The sequence below is a fragment of the Peromyscus leucopus genome, chromosome 2 (genome assembly GCF_004664715.2).
Source record: "Peromyscus leucopus breed LL Stock chromosome 2, UCI_PerLeu_2.1, whole genome shotgun sequence".
Classification (NCBI taxonomy): domain Eukaryota; kingdom Metazoa; phylum Chordata; class Mammalia; order Rodentia; family Cricetidae; genus Peromyscus; species Peromyscus leucopus.
Genome location: NC_051064.1, coordinates 14992479 through 15008004, shown reverse-complemented (window position 1 = coordinate 15008004; position 15526 = coordinate 14992479). Strand labels below are relative to the sequence as shown.

At 39.0% G+C, this 15526-nt stretch overlaps 1 protein-coding gene across 4 annotated transcripts in view; it reads right to left on the bottom strand.

Moving 5' to 3' along the window:
- Positions 1 to 3959: 3959 nt before the first annotated feature.
- The window catches only part of Osgin2 (oxidative stress induced growth inhibitor family member 2), a 29184-nt gene continuing 17617 nt past the window's right edge, over positions 3960 to 15526 (bottom strand). For all 4 annotated transcript variants that reach the window (XM_028871627.2, XM_028871628.1, XM_037202383.1 and 1 more), the window contains exons 2-6: positions 14808 to 14962; positions 12567 to 12703; positions 11527 to 11718; positions 8033 to 8124; positions 3960 to 5742 (exon numbers count right to left, since the gene is read on the bottom strand). In XM_028871627.2, the coding sequence (XP_028727460.1) occupies positions 4707 to 5742; positions 8033 to 8124; positions 11527 to 11718; positions 12567 to 12703; positions 14808 to 14962 (1612 nt within the window). In that variant the 3' untranslated portion in view covers positions 3960 to 4706. The remainder of the gene's footprint in view (positions 5743 to 8032; positions 8125 to 11526; positions 11719 to 12566; positions 12704 to 14807; positions 14963 to 15526) is intronic.

Below are 15526 nucleotides of genomic sequence, written 5' to 3'. Positions count from 1 at the left end.
GTGCCATGGAGACATCCAGGCTTGAGCTGCGGCCCAATGGCCTGTGTCACCACCAAAGGCTACACAGGTATCTGGGCTCTGGCCCTCCACCTGTGGCCATATTGGTGACCAAGGAACATGCTGCGGCCAGGGCTAAGTGGACTGCACTGCCATGCGTGGCCAGGGTATCGACCAGGTCCGTGATGCTGATGGGGGCCATATCTGTGTCTGTGGGCCTACGGCCGCCAGGGTCTGTGGTTCCTGTTGCCATCTGGGGCACTCTACCACCAACTGAGACCATGTAGTACAGGACCATACTGCTGCTGGGCCCCTACCTATCTGGGAGGCCTGTGCCGCCACCCGGGGCCATGGTTACATCCAGACTCAGGCTGCTGCTGCTGGCCATGGGTCCTGGTCCTAACTGCAGCTGAGGTCTGTGTCGATGCCCACTGCCTGGGTTCACAGGAGCCCATGCAAACCGTGTCAAACCGTTAAGTTGAAGTGCCTTGCTGAGCTGGCCCCTCCCCTCACTGGCCCAGGGAGTGCTGTTTCCCCCCCAACCCCACACACAGGAGAGCTGACCCCTTATCCGAGGACACTGACACAGGAGGGCCGGCCTGCCCCTAATGAGAGTGGCCCCCACACTTGGGAGGGCGGCCCCACCCCTCACCTGGTGTGTGAGGGAGCAGGCCCCACCCCTTGCCTGAGGGGAGTGGTCCCAGCAGGCCAGTCGGACCATGTCAGCAGCCACCCAGCTTGCTACACATCCAGGGCTTTAAGGGGTACACCCCAAAATCAACTCCATCTATGACCTGCTGGAATGCACGAAGGGACCGTGGCTGCATGGTCCACGTGACTAAGGACAGCAGCAGAATGTCCAGGGAGTGTCCATGGGGATCCAGTATTGATGGTGTGCTGGAGGCCAGAGTCCTTGAAGCTGACCAACACATTACACCTTGAACATTTGCAAAGAAAGCTGTTTGGGAGAAATAGTCTACTGCATGATACACAGCAGCTCCCAGTGCCACCAAGACAAATGAAGAGGCCGTGGAGAGGCAAGGACGGAGGGGCAAAGTGTTCTTGTTGGTTTATTTTTTAATAGAAATTTATATTTGTATTTTTAATTTTATTTTTAAATTATTTTTTCTACTTTATTATTTCCTGTTTAGTTTTGCTTTGGCAGGGACACTACAAGGGTGAGAGGCGGATACAGAGGGACTAGGAGATGGGTGGGATTGGGGTGCATGAAGTTCCCAAAGAATCAATTTAAAAAATTAATCTTACAATGATTTATTGCTTGTATATGGGAATTCTTTGTATAATGAATGTGGAACCCTATAAGTAGCTAACTTCACCTTAATCTTGTAATTTTTGTAGAATTTTCCAGATTTTTATGTACACGTCTGTGAATAAAATTTGCTTTCTTTCCAACTGTTCTGCCTTTTCTCTCTCTCACCTTATTAATTGATTGACCACTAAACCAATGTTGACTGCTGTGCCCGGTCATAGCTATTCTGACTTCCCATTCCTTGTAGCAGTTTAGGCAGCTTGTGTCTGTCAAGGACTTTATCCATTCTTCTGCCTTCATGTAAGTTCTTCATTCCTGTTACGTACTGATGCCCCCTTCCATTCTCATCACCGAGCTTTGTTCCTCTACCTCACATCTGGCTAGGGGCCTGGCAGGTCTATTAAGATTTTGAAGGCCATTTTATTTGTTGCCTATTGCTTCATTGATTTCCAACATTCCCTTCTTTATCCTTGGGGATTAGTTTGGCCTGGCCCTGTAGATACTGAAACCCATGCTTTAATGTTAGCAGTTCTGCACCGGGTTGGCTAGGACAGCTTGTCCAGTGTTCAGTTTTTGCTCTGCTTTTCAGCCTTTCAGAATTCACTTGAGCTTCATCAGTTTTTAGTTGCTGTAGAATATGCAACAGTCCACTTTAAATTAGTAACAACTACTGTACACTGTACATGCCTTATAACGTGTGCTACCCCGTCTCCTATTTAACTCGTTTTAAGTCTATCTTAAAGCTTGAATTTTTAGGTTCTGATTTTAAATATTTGCCTCTCGACAATCAGATTTTAATTACTTTTAGGGAACCTTTACCACTCTTTCATTTGTGGAAATACATCTCATTAGGTTCATGCTCCTTCAGTGTGAAGAAATTTAAATCCAGTCTAATTTTCCTTTTCAGTCTGAGTCTCTATTCCACAAACAAGTTACCAGAACTTCCTTTTAAAAATTGGATTTAGAAAAGCCCATCACTTCTTACTAACTATTCCATCGTGGTGGTTTGACGAGATTCTTCCCACCTCATACAAGTTGTGGATATTTGAATCCTTGGTCCCCAGTTGGTGGCTGTTGGGGGTGGGGGAACTAGGAATTGTGGCTCTGTAGTGTGACTTGCGTCACTTCACTCTCTGCTTCCTGTTTGTGGATTAGGACGTGCACCCTCAACTGTTGCTCCAGTGCCATCTGCCTGCTGCCATGCTGCCCACCATCGTGGTGACAGACTCATCCCTCTGGACTATAACCCCCAAATTCTTGCTTCTCTAAGTTGCCTTGGTCATGATGTTTTAGCACAGCAATAGTAATATAACTAAGACATCCACATTTTAAAATCTTTTTCACATACTGATGTTCTCATGTTTATTCATAGGAAAGTACTACCAATGTGCATCTTAGGAGTTCCAGGGAGATTCACTTGGCTATGCTGCCCTGTGTATTTATTGTATTATTTGCTTTTATTCCCCACCAGATTACTTTATGAGCATTCGTTGAACAATTTTAAGTATGGTCTATTTTGCACATAAAATAAGGAGTTGCTCACATGCTAGAATAGTCAGGTACTTAGTTCATTAAAAAAAAAGATGAACTAAAATACTAGTAAGCTAATACTAAAAAGTAAATGGGATTTTGGCAAAGAAATTAATCACTTGTTAAGAGTACAGGGGGACAGTACATCAGAGTTAACACTTGAATGTGATACTCTACAGGACAGCTAGTACTGAAGGAGTGCGGGAAGTGGAGTTTTATTGGAGGAGTTCATATAACAGGTTTATTTAAGGACTTACTGAATTCCTCTGGCATCTTATTCTTAAAATGCTTAAGTTCACACACACACACACACACACACACACACACACACACACACACACACACAATTGCTATTGTTTTAGTTTAAAACAGTCTCCAGAGATAGAAGGGAATGCCAACTGGTCTTATTTTCCCTCAGAAATTACATGTATAATACTGTCATTTTCAATTTGCAAAAGACATTAAAGAAAAACATCCACTCCAACCCAGAGCTCAAACATAGGCAAGGAAGAGGCTGCTGAAGTATTGTCAGAAGATGGATCATCTCAAAAGGTGCTCTGAAAATAGTTACATCTTAATAAAGAGCTAAAGTAGATTTCACAGTTACAAAACAGTTATTAGTTATCAGGACTCAAAACCTCATCTGAAACAATTAGTTGTTAGAAACAAATTAATACAAACAATACTGAAAGTGAGTTATGGTCACTGAACGGAGCACTCTGCATTGCAGTCAGCAGGCAAAACTCTCAGTGGGAGGTAGTCCACTACTTTAAGAAACTGAAAACAAATTCAGTGAGCACATTCTAGATAAAATTATACCCCCCCCCAAATTGGGGGTGGGGTGGCTTTGAAAAACTCAATTTCCAAAGAACTCTGGCAGACTTGTTTAACACTAACACATTTCACACTTTGTATGAAAATTCAGTCAAGACTATTAGAGGAGCTAAATCTAATAACCAGTGTGAGCTGCTTTGGCATTTCCTGTAATACTGTTACAGATCTCCAGATAATCACTGTGAGAATGGAAAAGGTCACAATCTTATGTTCCACATTAACCTTTAATAATTCTGACAATATCCAAACAGTATTCTAATTTTAGTATTTACCACACCCCCAGATCTTCGTTTCATTAATAGAAATTAACTCAGTGTTCACACAAGGATAAGTAGTTCCATCCACAATTTATTGAATTGCAAATCAGATTCATTAGATGTTATGGTAGCTAAACAGAATAAATCTCTAAAAAGTACCTTGATGGATTCTTGGATGTCAGCATTATTAAAATGTTAAATTACAAGAAAGTAAGGATATCAAATACTTACCTACGTTTCAACAGTAAAAATATTTTTAAAGACCATCATATTTGGTAATAAATTAGGTTTATATAACTGATAATTTCAAAATAAATAAAACCTGAGTTGAAAATGCTTCCTCCTATCCTACCCCAGCATACATACTTTACAGCCCATGTTCAATTAGGCCAGTGTACTTCAAACTGCATTCAGTGAATACACAACCCTTGGGAATCTTGTGGAAATGCAGTCAGCCTAAATTCCTAATGAGCTACAGAGGAAGTTGATGCTGCTGGCCCTTGGACATCCCTCGAGCAGTAGGTGACCCAATATGAATTAAGTATGAGTTCTGTCTTAATGCCTGGCTTTATAAATGCCAAGTTAGAAAAGAGCATTCTAGTTAACTGAAAGCATGATGTATACCAAGTTGGCAGTGTTTGGATTTGTCTGAGAGTGACACCTTGATACACTTTAATACAACTTGGGATACCAAGCTTTGCTAACTTTAGAAGAGTAACAGCGGAGGCTCTCCCAGTTCATTCAAGCCAATACACTGCAAACCACTGTTAAAAATCTTTAATGGTTAAGTGTCCATTTAAATGACTTGTAAACCTTCCTTAAGCTACCCCGTCTCCTCCTCCTCTTTCAACAAACAAATGCTGCTTTTTCTTCTGTCTTGTAGCCAAACATCGTGTAACACCCAATGCCCCTCCCTTTAAAAATCGAACAAAATTGTCTCCAACCAAAGGGCCCAAAGCAAAAAGGTTGGCTTCTTTCACACACTCATAGGTGTATGCATCGACCTCCACAGGGTTACCCTTGCATGTTATTGGCTGGCTTGAGTTACGGCCTAGGTAACGCCCCTGTTCCTTCAGAAACGCCAGGTTAGGATGAGAACCTATTAGGACTACAGCCGCAGACAGCTTAAATACTTTCTTCAATCCAGAGACGCTCTGAAGAATGCATTTCATGTCTGACTTAAAAGAAAGCACACGGTGCTCAGGAAAGCTGGTATAATCAGATAAAGGATCTGAGTCTGCAGAGTATGACTGAGTACACATCATATGATAGACTTTGTGATACTCAGGATACAGCTTTTGCGGAAGCTGTTTGAAAATTAAGCTTGGATCAGTTACTCGTCTGCGAAATACGTGGATCACAGGGATATTGTTGTTGTAAGCACACAGTACTGCATCAGCTGCAGTAAGGCCGGAACCTACAATCAGCACTGGATCCGTTCTGCCACACAATTTTCCTTTGTTTATAGCAGCTCCAAACTCAGGCATTGAATGAAACACAAAAGGCAACTCTTCCCCTTCAACTTCCAGGTGGGCAGGAGAATCCAACGTCCCTGTTGCAAGAGCTACATTCTCAGCAAATAGGCAAAAGGGAACATGAGAACCTCCTGCTATTCGCTGGTAGCCTCTGATTTCCCAGTTTCTCTTGATAAATTTTGACTTCTGGTTCTGTAAATGCTTTGTTGAAATATCTCTGTCTTGACTACTGTTATTATCACCTTGATCTCTGTAGAGTCTTGATACAGAAGTTATATAAGTATTCTCTCGGAAATTCTTCTGAAGACCCATGACATTTACATAGTGTTTGTAGTAGCGAGCTATTTCCTCTGGCATAACACGGTCCCCCTTCAAGTTCCTGTAAGATGAAAAAGGAAAATATCCTATGAGGAGATCATTTTCAGTTTCAGATTACTTTCCTAGCTAGTAAGCTTTTTTATCTTAGTTCTTTCAAGACTGTGTTATATAAAAATTATCCTCGTATGTTCTCACATTTTCTTATCCTAGTCAGAATGGCAGTCATTAAGAAAACATAACAAATGCCAGTAGGGATGTGGGTGAAAGGGATTACTGCTGGTAAAGGATACAAACTAGTTGAATGACAATGGAAATCTGTATGGAGGGTAAAAAAACCAACACGACATCTTTCATATACATGTCATCTTTCACGACATTTGTTATATCACTCGAGTATTTATTTTCCCAGAGGATTTCAGGTCAACATATCACAGAGATATCTGCACATCAGTGATTATTGCATTACTAGTTACAACCCAAAGCTATGGAACCAACCTAAGTGTCCAGCACAGAAATCAGGTAAAGGAAATATAACATATAAAAACAATGGCTCCCCCCCCCCACCGAGATAAAGAATAAAGTCATGCAACAGGAAAATATATGCAACGGGGACACCATATTAAGTGAATGAAGCCAATCTCATTTGTGGGTCCTAGATTTTTAACTCAGTACATAGATCATTTATGCATGTGTATATGACAAGAAAACAAGTCAACTGTCTAGAGGATCAAAGGAAGCAAGTGAGAAGCGAGATGCTTGATGAGCTTTCAATTAATAAATGGATTAAAATGTAGATATTTGAAAGAAAGATGAGCCTATTTTATCTTACTACTGTAATTTAGATGCATCATTAACAAACCACTCTGCAGGGGGCTAGACAGATGACTCAGCAACTAACAGTGCCCAAGTGAAGACCCCAGCACAAAGCTGGGCGCAGTGGCACACCTGTCATCTTCTGTGAACTTCAGAATGATAAACACTTCTGAGGAGAAAGCAAAGCAAACCCTCCCCCTTTGCCACTCATCTGAACAATCTAAGAATATGATTACCAAATGAATTCAAACAATTTCACTGATTTTGCAACTTCAAATTTTCAACCTCTACACATTTCCATTTTAAAAAGTCTAAAGTGAATGTTTCAAAATTTTACTTTTTGCTCTGTTTTTTATCTTTTATGTATAAGCATTTCATCCGCATGTATCTATGTGCACCAAATACCAGTCTTGTGCACATATGTGTCAGGAGAGTATCAGATCCCTTGTAACTGGAATAATGAATGACTGTGAGCCACCAAGTGCTGGAAACTGAACCTGGGTCCTCTTAATCACTGAGCCATCTCTCCAGCCCCGTGAAGATTTAATCTTAATTAAGCTCATCATGATCTAGATCTCAAATCTTTTAGAATTAAGGAAAATTTCTACGGATTAAACATGGTTGCTGCCTAGCAGGAAGTCAGTTACTCAAACTTTACATCTCTACTCTAACAAAGGTTAAGTAAATTCCTGCTTTAACTTACTTCCATTAGTAAAACTAGATACTCTGCATTAGCAATTCGTATCTAGTTTATACATGTACCTGAAAATGATAGGGCTTTTCACATTTCTCCTTTTGAATTTTATGTTCTTTCCCCCCAAACGAGTAAGACTTGTATTTTTTTCTTACAAGAAGGAATTTATCAGTCCTACTTAAAGTATTTATAATTAAATATTTGCCTTCATGTTCAAGTAGCCAACCACATTCCATGTTTTAGTTTATCATTCTAAATGATCAATCATAATACACTACTTTTTACTCTTCAAAAATAAACACCTGATGTGGTGGTGTTCACCTTTAATTCCTGAGGATTTAATCCTGGCAGAGGCAGACAGATCTCTGTGAGCTCTAGACCAGCCTAGTCTACATAGTGAGTTCCAAGACAACCAAGGCTATGTAGAGCGTCTCTGTCTCAAAAAACCAAACTAAAACAAAACCAAACCACCTTAGGTTAGGTATACATTAAGTATATATAAATAGATACCCATTAAAAAACTGACACAAGTTTGAGAAATAATGCATAGGTAGCTGCATAGGTAGAAATAATTCATACGTAGAAAGTAACAGTGATTTAATATCAAAGATAAATTCTGATTAACAAGGTTACAGGAGGGCCCCTGTAAACAGTTCTTTACGTACACATAGCATTACAGCATCCTAAGTGAAAACTAGCTCATAATCACTGTTTCACAAAAGAATTTTTATTTAAGAAGTGTATTTCTATTTTATCTAATATAGGATTCACAGACACTGCAGAAATTTCTCACAATCCCCTTTTCTTCACACATCAAAAAATTTTACTATAGTTTGATCTTTACCTTCGTTTGCTAGACATCCAATCTTTAAATTTAAGTCCAGGTAGCTCCATCCAATTTCCAAAGCTGATTGTCAACATAGAGCCTTCCATATTCTAGTTGGAAAGTACAGTTAAAACAATGCAATGAAGCAATATTACCTTGTGAAAGCTAACCCATCTTTTTATATACAAATTCATATTATATAAAATACAATATTTTATATTGTTCACAATATTATATCTTGTTCACAAGAGTTCAAAATAAAGAGTGGTATATAAACACTATGGATTTTGTTTTCAGACACAAACAGTAACAGTCACACGACAGAAAAGCAGGTGCACTTGGAGCTAATCCTAGTGAATTAACCCATTTTCAGAAATAAAAGCATCTTATGTTTTCCCACTTACAATGCATTTCCTCTGAAACTTCACTCTAATAAGACTTTCATACATTTTCACCACTTGGTATTACCTTTAGCTATACATTTATGAAACAAATTACAGCACTACCTTTGGTCTCTGATATACATGCTAAACAACAAAGCAGCATTTGTTTCTTCTTAAACAAAAGAAAAATGTTCACTAATTTCCAAAATTTTGTTTATTCGTCTTGGTAATTTTTATAGATTTTTTTAAATTAGAAAACCACTTTTCTCTATCAATTATAATTTGAAATCTGGACTAGGTTGGATATAATATAATCACTTTCTAAAAATAGAAAATTAAGCAGTGGTTGCCTGAGAAACAGATTCGGCACTGGGGTTAGTATTATCATTGAAGAAGTAAACCTCTCAAGCTTTTTCAACCTACTTCTGCTTCGCTCAAAACAAAGCAAAAAAGCCAAGGGCCAAGGCACCTACCCACTCACCAGCAAGCCCATTCAGCTCTTACTCTTATAACTTGCCCTGGTTCTACACAGCCTAGCACTGAGAGGCATGTTATAATAAATTTATTCAGTCACTGGTATAATTTTTGAGACAGGGTCTTGGATATCTGGTGTGTTTATTTATTTATGTAATTTTGAAAAGATAACATCTATAATTTTTATATTTATTTATTTTATGTATACAAGTGACCTGTCTTTACGCACACCAGATGAGGGAATCAGATCCTATTACAGATGGTTGTGAGCCACCATATGGTTGCTGGGAATTGAACTCAGAACCTCTGGAAGAGCAGCCAGTGCTCTTAACCATTACACCATTCCTCCACCCCATTCACGTAATTTTTTAACACAAGGTCTCATATTTGCCAATCTGGCCTTTAACTCCCCTATGTAATGTCTATACCATGAATGCCTGCTGTCACTGGGATGACAGTGTTCTGAAAGGGGCAAAAGTGACAGAAGTACTGCCCAAGCATATGTGAAGTGGTACTTCTTAACAGATGCAAATGGGTTTTAGAAAAGGAGAATGTTCCAGGCAAAATATAAACTGATAATGACAGCCTAATAATGAAAAAGAACATCAATGTCCTTCAAGGAATTAGAAGAAACTGAACCCTGTGTAAGAAGCATTAGACTCTGTAAGGCTGGTTCAAGGTTTCACATCTCTAAAAAAGGCTGGTCTCTGCACAGCCTCTCAGATGATGTCTAAGCCTTTGGTATCTTCTACTTAATGAGTGTGTATTTGCATACATGAGCCTTGGGTAATACTGTCCCTCTGTGACCATGTAAGTTTATCCTAACAGTGTGATTTATGGTGATTACTAGTGCATTTGAGACAGAGGTCTGAGTGGCTGAGGTCAGACACTGCTTGCTCTCACACACAAATCTATATAGAGATAGGGGCTTTAGCACAGTTGATAACAATACTTGCCTAGCATACACACAGCTGTGCTCTGTCCCCAGCACCTCATAAACTAGGTATGGTGGGACACACCTGTAATTCCAACACTTGGGAGAAAAGGTAGGAAGAGTAGAAGGTCAAAGTCATCTTTGCCTCACTGGGAGTTCAGGGCCAGCCTAGGCTAATGTATCCATCTGTCTATGGATACAAAGCATAAACAAGTTTCCCTGCTTGGCAGCTCTACTTGCAGATTGTCATTCACCATTGCCTGTTGGGAGATTTCAACACATCCTTGCCAAATGGCAAGATTCAAGGGCAAGAGCAGCAGCACAGGACAAACGGTTAAAGCGTAGGAAACCCGAGTGCCGCGGTGGTGGTCTGAATGAGAACGGCCCCCACAGGCTTATATATTTACATTCTTAGTTGGCTGAACAATTTGAAAGGATTAGGAGGTGTGGCCCCGTCGGAGGAGGTATGTCACTGGGAGTGGGCTCTAAGGTTTCAGAAGCCTATGCTGGACCCAATGTCTTACTCTCTCTGCCTGCTACCTGTGGATACAGATGTAGCTCTAAGCTACTTCTCCAGCACTCCTGAATGCTGCCATACTCCCCACTATGATTGCAATGGACGAAACTTCTGAAACTGTATGCAAGCCCCCAATTAAATGCTTTCTTCTCTAAGAGTTGCCTTGCTCATGTCTCTTCATAGAAATAGAACACTAAGACAATCACAAAGTTGAGTTCTAGCCAGGGTTTTACAGGCTCCAGAACTGTGAGAAATGTCCTTTGTTCAAATTAAACCTTTTGTTTACAATATTTTCATTTAAAATCTTGAAAATACATGGAAATAGAGGCTGGGGACATGGCTCAGTGGTTAAGAACACAGGTTGTTGGGCTGGAGAGATGGCTCAGAGGTTAAGAGCACTGACTGCTCTTCCAGAGGTCCTGAGTTCAATTCCCAGCAACCACAGCCATCTGTAATGAGATCTGGTGCCCTCTTCTGGCCTGCAGACATACATGCTGTATACATAATAAATAAATAAATCTTTAAAAAAAAAAAAAAAAAAAAAGAACACAGGTTGTTCTTCCAGAGGACCAGGGTTTGGTTCCTAGCACCCACATGGCAGCTTCCAGCCATCTCTAAGTCCAGTTCCAAGGGATCTGACACCCTTTTCTGGCTTCTGTGGGCTGGTGCCCACATATTGCACAGACATACATGCAGACAAAACATCCATACTCATAAAATAAAATAAGTATTTTCTTTTTTAAAAAAACAGAAAGAAAAATACATGGAAGTAATATACGCTGGTTTTTAAAACACCCTGTGAAATTTTTCTAAGCTCTAAATTAAGGAAATTTAATTTATTATGAAAAATGTACCCTTAATTTTTTTCTATACAATTTAGAGGGTAGTATACAGATACACTTATTCAAAGACTATCATTAACAAAAATCTGGCTCAACTATCTATAGTGTATGCTAAAGACTCAAGTTGCAAGCTGGGCATGATGGAACACACCTTTAATTCTAGCAATTGGGAGGCAGAGGCAGGTGGATTTCTAAGTCTGAGGTCAGCCTAGTCTACAGAGTGAGTTCCAAGACAACCAGGGCTATACAGAGAAACCCTGTCTTGGGAAAAAAACAAAACAAACAAAAATCAAGTTGGTTTTATTAAGGCAAAAATATAATAAATACCTCAATATACACTAAAATGTGAATAACATACTTACATGCCATGCCCCACCAGGCGGGCCTTTACCAAGAACCAAGTGAGGGATATAATGGTGCTGTTCCAATTTCCAGTGCAGAATGGATGGGTAGTCATAGCCAAAGTCAGCATCTGGATGAAGAAGTGTGTCAAAAAGTACTGCCACTGGATTGGATGATCTGCCCTCCAGACCCTCAGACAGGTATTCTAAGTCCTGAATGAAAGAGAAAACAAAAACAAATAAACAAACAAACAAAAAATGTAAGCCTAAAAAGTCAAGGCAATTATGCTAATAAAGGACATGCCAACTCAGTAGTCTCCAGAGTTAGAGAACATATATATTTTCCTTGAGCTCATTCATACTAGATTCCTTGGCAAAATGAATATAGACAATGTTTAGATTTAAAACAAAGCTTTAATAAAAATCCTTGTAAGAGTTGAAGATACCTTTGGCATACAAATGCCAACTAGGATGTAAAAGGTAGCACTTCCCAAACTGATTTCAGCACAGAGAACATATTAATCCTTTCTGGCAGGACTGCCAAGAATATTCAGTCAGGACAGGGCGTTTTCCTCACAAGCACCAAGACCTGAGTCTGGTCACTAGAAGCCACATGGTAAAGGCCAGGTATGGTGGACCATGCTTATAACCACAGCACTGTGGAGGTGGAGGTGGAGGACTTCTCCCGCTCACCGGTTAGGCAGCCTGGCCTAGTAGGTGAGATTAAGTCCTGAGAGACCTCGCTTCAAACCCCATAGTGGACAGCTTGAGAATTAACACCCAAGGCTAACTTGTGGCCTACATGCAGGCACACGCTCATGTTCTCACATAAACCTGCACCACAGTCACATAAAATTTTTAAAAACTCCACTAGGATTTGGGAATTTTTGATCAAATATTCAATATAATTTAGATATGACATCAGAATATATTTAGAAAGCTAAAATAAATAGCATTAATTAGAATGAACGATTTACAACAAAGAAATAGTACTTATATAAATAAAGCTAATCTTGCTGCAGCATTAAAATATCTTTTAAAACTGATGAAACAAATAATACCTGATCAACAATGGAGAGATGTCTTGCTTCTTCTAGTTTACTATGTACGATTGTATTTGGATGTATTGCTTCAGATGATAAATATGGTCTGTAGCCTGATAACATATACGAAAGGCATATTCCTGAAGGTCCATTTCCTATATTTTTTTTTAAAAAAAGGAAAATGATGTAAGTTGATCCTCTTATGGCTTGGCACTTCCCCTCACCTGTTCTTCCTTCCGTAATCACCTAAAACCTACATTCACAAACTTCTGACCTCTGCCTTCTCTCTCAGTGTCTTTCAGTATCTTGTCTTCTTAAGGCTTCAACTCTGTGCTACACTTCCAAAATTAGTTCCCTAGGATGACCTGTTCTTGAAAAATACACGTTTTTATAGGCTACTTCTTTATTACAACTGCTGTGGAATTAGACAATGGGCCAGAGAGTCTGCTCAGCAGGGAAAGGCGCTTGCCACCCTTAACAATCTGAATTAAACCTCTGGAACTCAGATGGTGGAAGGAGAACCAATTCTTGTAAGCTGTCCTTGTGCCGTGGTATATATGCAGGGACACACACACAAATTTTAAAAAAAATAGACATTTAAAAAAAAAAATCAAGAAAATTCATCTGGTAATATCCGCAAATGCAAGAAAAGCCATTTCACAAAACCCAGCATGCATCCAGGAGCTAAAAAACATACAGCAAATTCGGAAGAGGAAAACTTCAACATGACAAAGAACATGTGTTTTAAAATTACAAAAACAAAAACAGATACTCATCATCATGATGGATGGTGTGGAGGAATGGAATAAAAGACACACAGACTGGAGAAGAGGAGGGGAAAAAAAAACACTGTTTGGGGGCTGGGGATTTAGCTCAGTGGTAGAGCGCTTGCCCAGCAAGCGCAAGGCCCTGGGTTCCATCCTCAGCTCCAAAAACAAAAAACAAAAAACACTGTTTGCCAACGACATGATTATCTACATAGAAAATCTCAAGTGACCTCTCAAGATCCCAGAATAAGCAATTATGGCAAGATTGAAGGATACAAGTCAATACACAAAAGTCAACTACTTCCTTATACCAATGAAAAAAGTGGAATTTGGAAAAAAAAAAACCACACTATCATTTATATTTATATCAAAAGAGAAACATTTTAGCATAATTTTAACAATATGTATAAGAGCTACATAAAGAAAACCACAAAATTCTGACTAAAGAAATAATAATTTTAAAAAGGCCTAAATAGATGAAAAGATATTCCATGTTCACAGAGAGGAAGCCTCAAAATGAGTGTATGTTGTTCTTAACCTGATCTACAGACTTAATACAATTCCAATAAACAACTCAATAAAGGTAAGAATTTTAAATATCTATTCTAAAACTATTTAGAAAGGCAAAAGGTTCAGAATAGCCCCCACAATGCTGTTTTAAGACAAGTCTTATCTGACTTCCTCAAGTTTGAGTACTAGATGAAAAATATAAATAGCAGGAAATTAAATGAATGTAATTATCAAAAGTTTTAAAACTGAATTACTGAATACCTTAATTTTAATAGTTATACATCCTATCTGTTAAGGTGATACAAAGAACAGGAGTGAAGTTATATTCTAGGTCATTATAAATATTACAGTAGAGCACTATAATGTCACTGTCAAACAGCATGAGTTACTAACTTAAAGTCGTCATTCAGTTTACAGGTATGTCTACAGGTGTCAAACCAAAACCAGAGCTATAAAGTTGAAATCCAATAATGAAACATACAGAATGACCCCCACAGAACTCTAATAATACTGGTCACCATTAACGGCTATTATCAGTAATTCAATGAAAAGCTACTGCATTCCAACACAGACTCTATCATATAAGCCAACCCTTCTCCAAAGACTTGGTAATGGTTATTTTAACATAGCAAACAACTTAATACTTTATAATTCTGTTCTTTATTATTTATTCTGCCTCCATTCACAGAAGCATTTCCTTATACTTTTGTCTTTTGTCCTTTTAAGATATTTAATTGCCACATGATAGTTGTACATACCTGTGAGGAAAAGCATGGCATTTTAATGTGTGTATACAATGTATAGTGATCAGATCAAGGTAACATATACATCACTTCCAATACATATTGTTATTTGTGGTAGGAACATCCAAACTGCTACTATTTTAAGATGGGAAGCCTTTTCCGTACAATGTAAGAACCTCAGAATTATAAATGCCATAAAAGTAGTAACTAGCTTTAAGAAATAAAATATAGTAACTTACCAATTATTACCACAGGTAACGTCACTGATGAATCTTCAAGTAAAGAAGTTTCTTCAACTAATGGCATTCCTTTAACTTTCGGCCCCAAATTATCACCAAAATATTGCACTAAAGAATTAAAAATCTCTCCTTCAGTTTCAGTGTCACTATAGTCTCTTTAAAACACAAAAACAAAAGTAAAAGTATAGTTAATTTAGGTTTTATAAAATCTAATTTTTCTCATATTTTACATAGGCAATAAAATATCTACCAGTTGCACAATGCTTTCCAAATTATAACATTTAAGTCCATAAATCTGAAGCAGCCATTTATCTCATATGAGTATCTTGTAAGCAAGTTAACTCTTGAGTAAGCTTGTTTCCAGGCTAGGGAAATAGCTTAGTTGGTAAAGCGCCTGCCTGCATCAGGACCTGAGTTCAGTCACCAGAAACCACATGAAAAGGCTGAGCACTGTGTCAGATCCCTGGGGCTCACAGGCCAGCCAGTCTAGTCCAGTCGGCAAGCTCCAGGCCAGTGGATGAGCCCATCTAGAAAAAGCAGGTCGAGTGACCCAAGGCTGTCTGTCTCTGTCTCTGTCAGACACACACACACACACACACACACACACACACACACACACACACACACACATACACACACACACAGCTTCTACTACCAACCAACCAAACACACAGGATTATACTTGAGATTTTGTACTTCCTTTGAGATGCCTAAGAAGA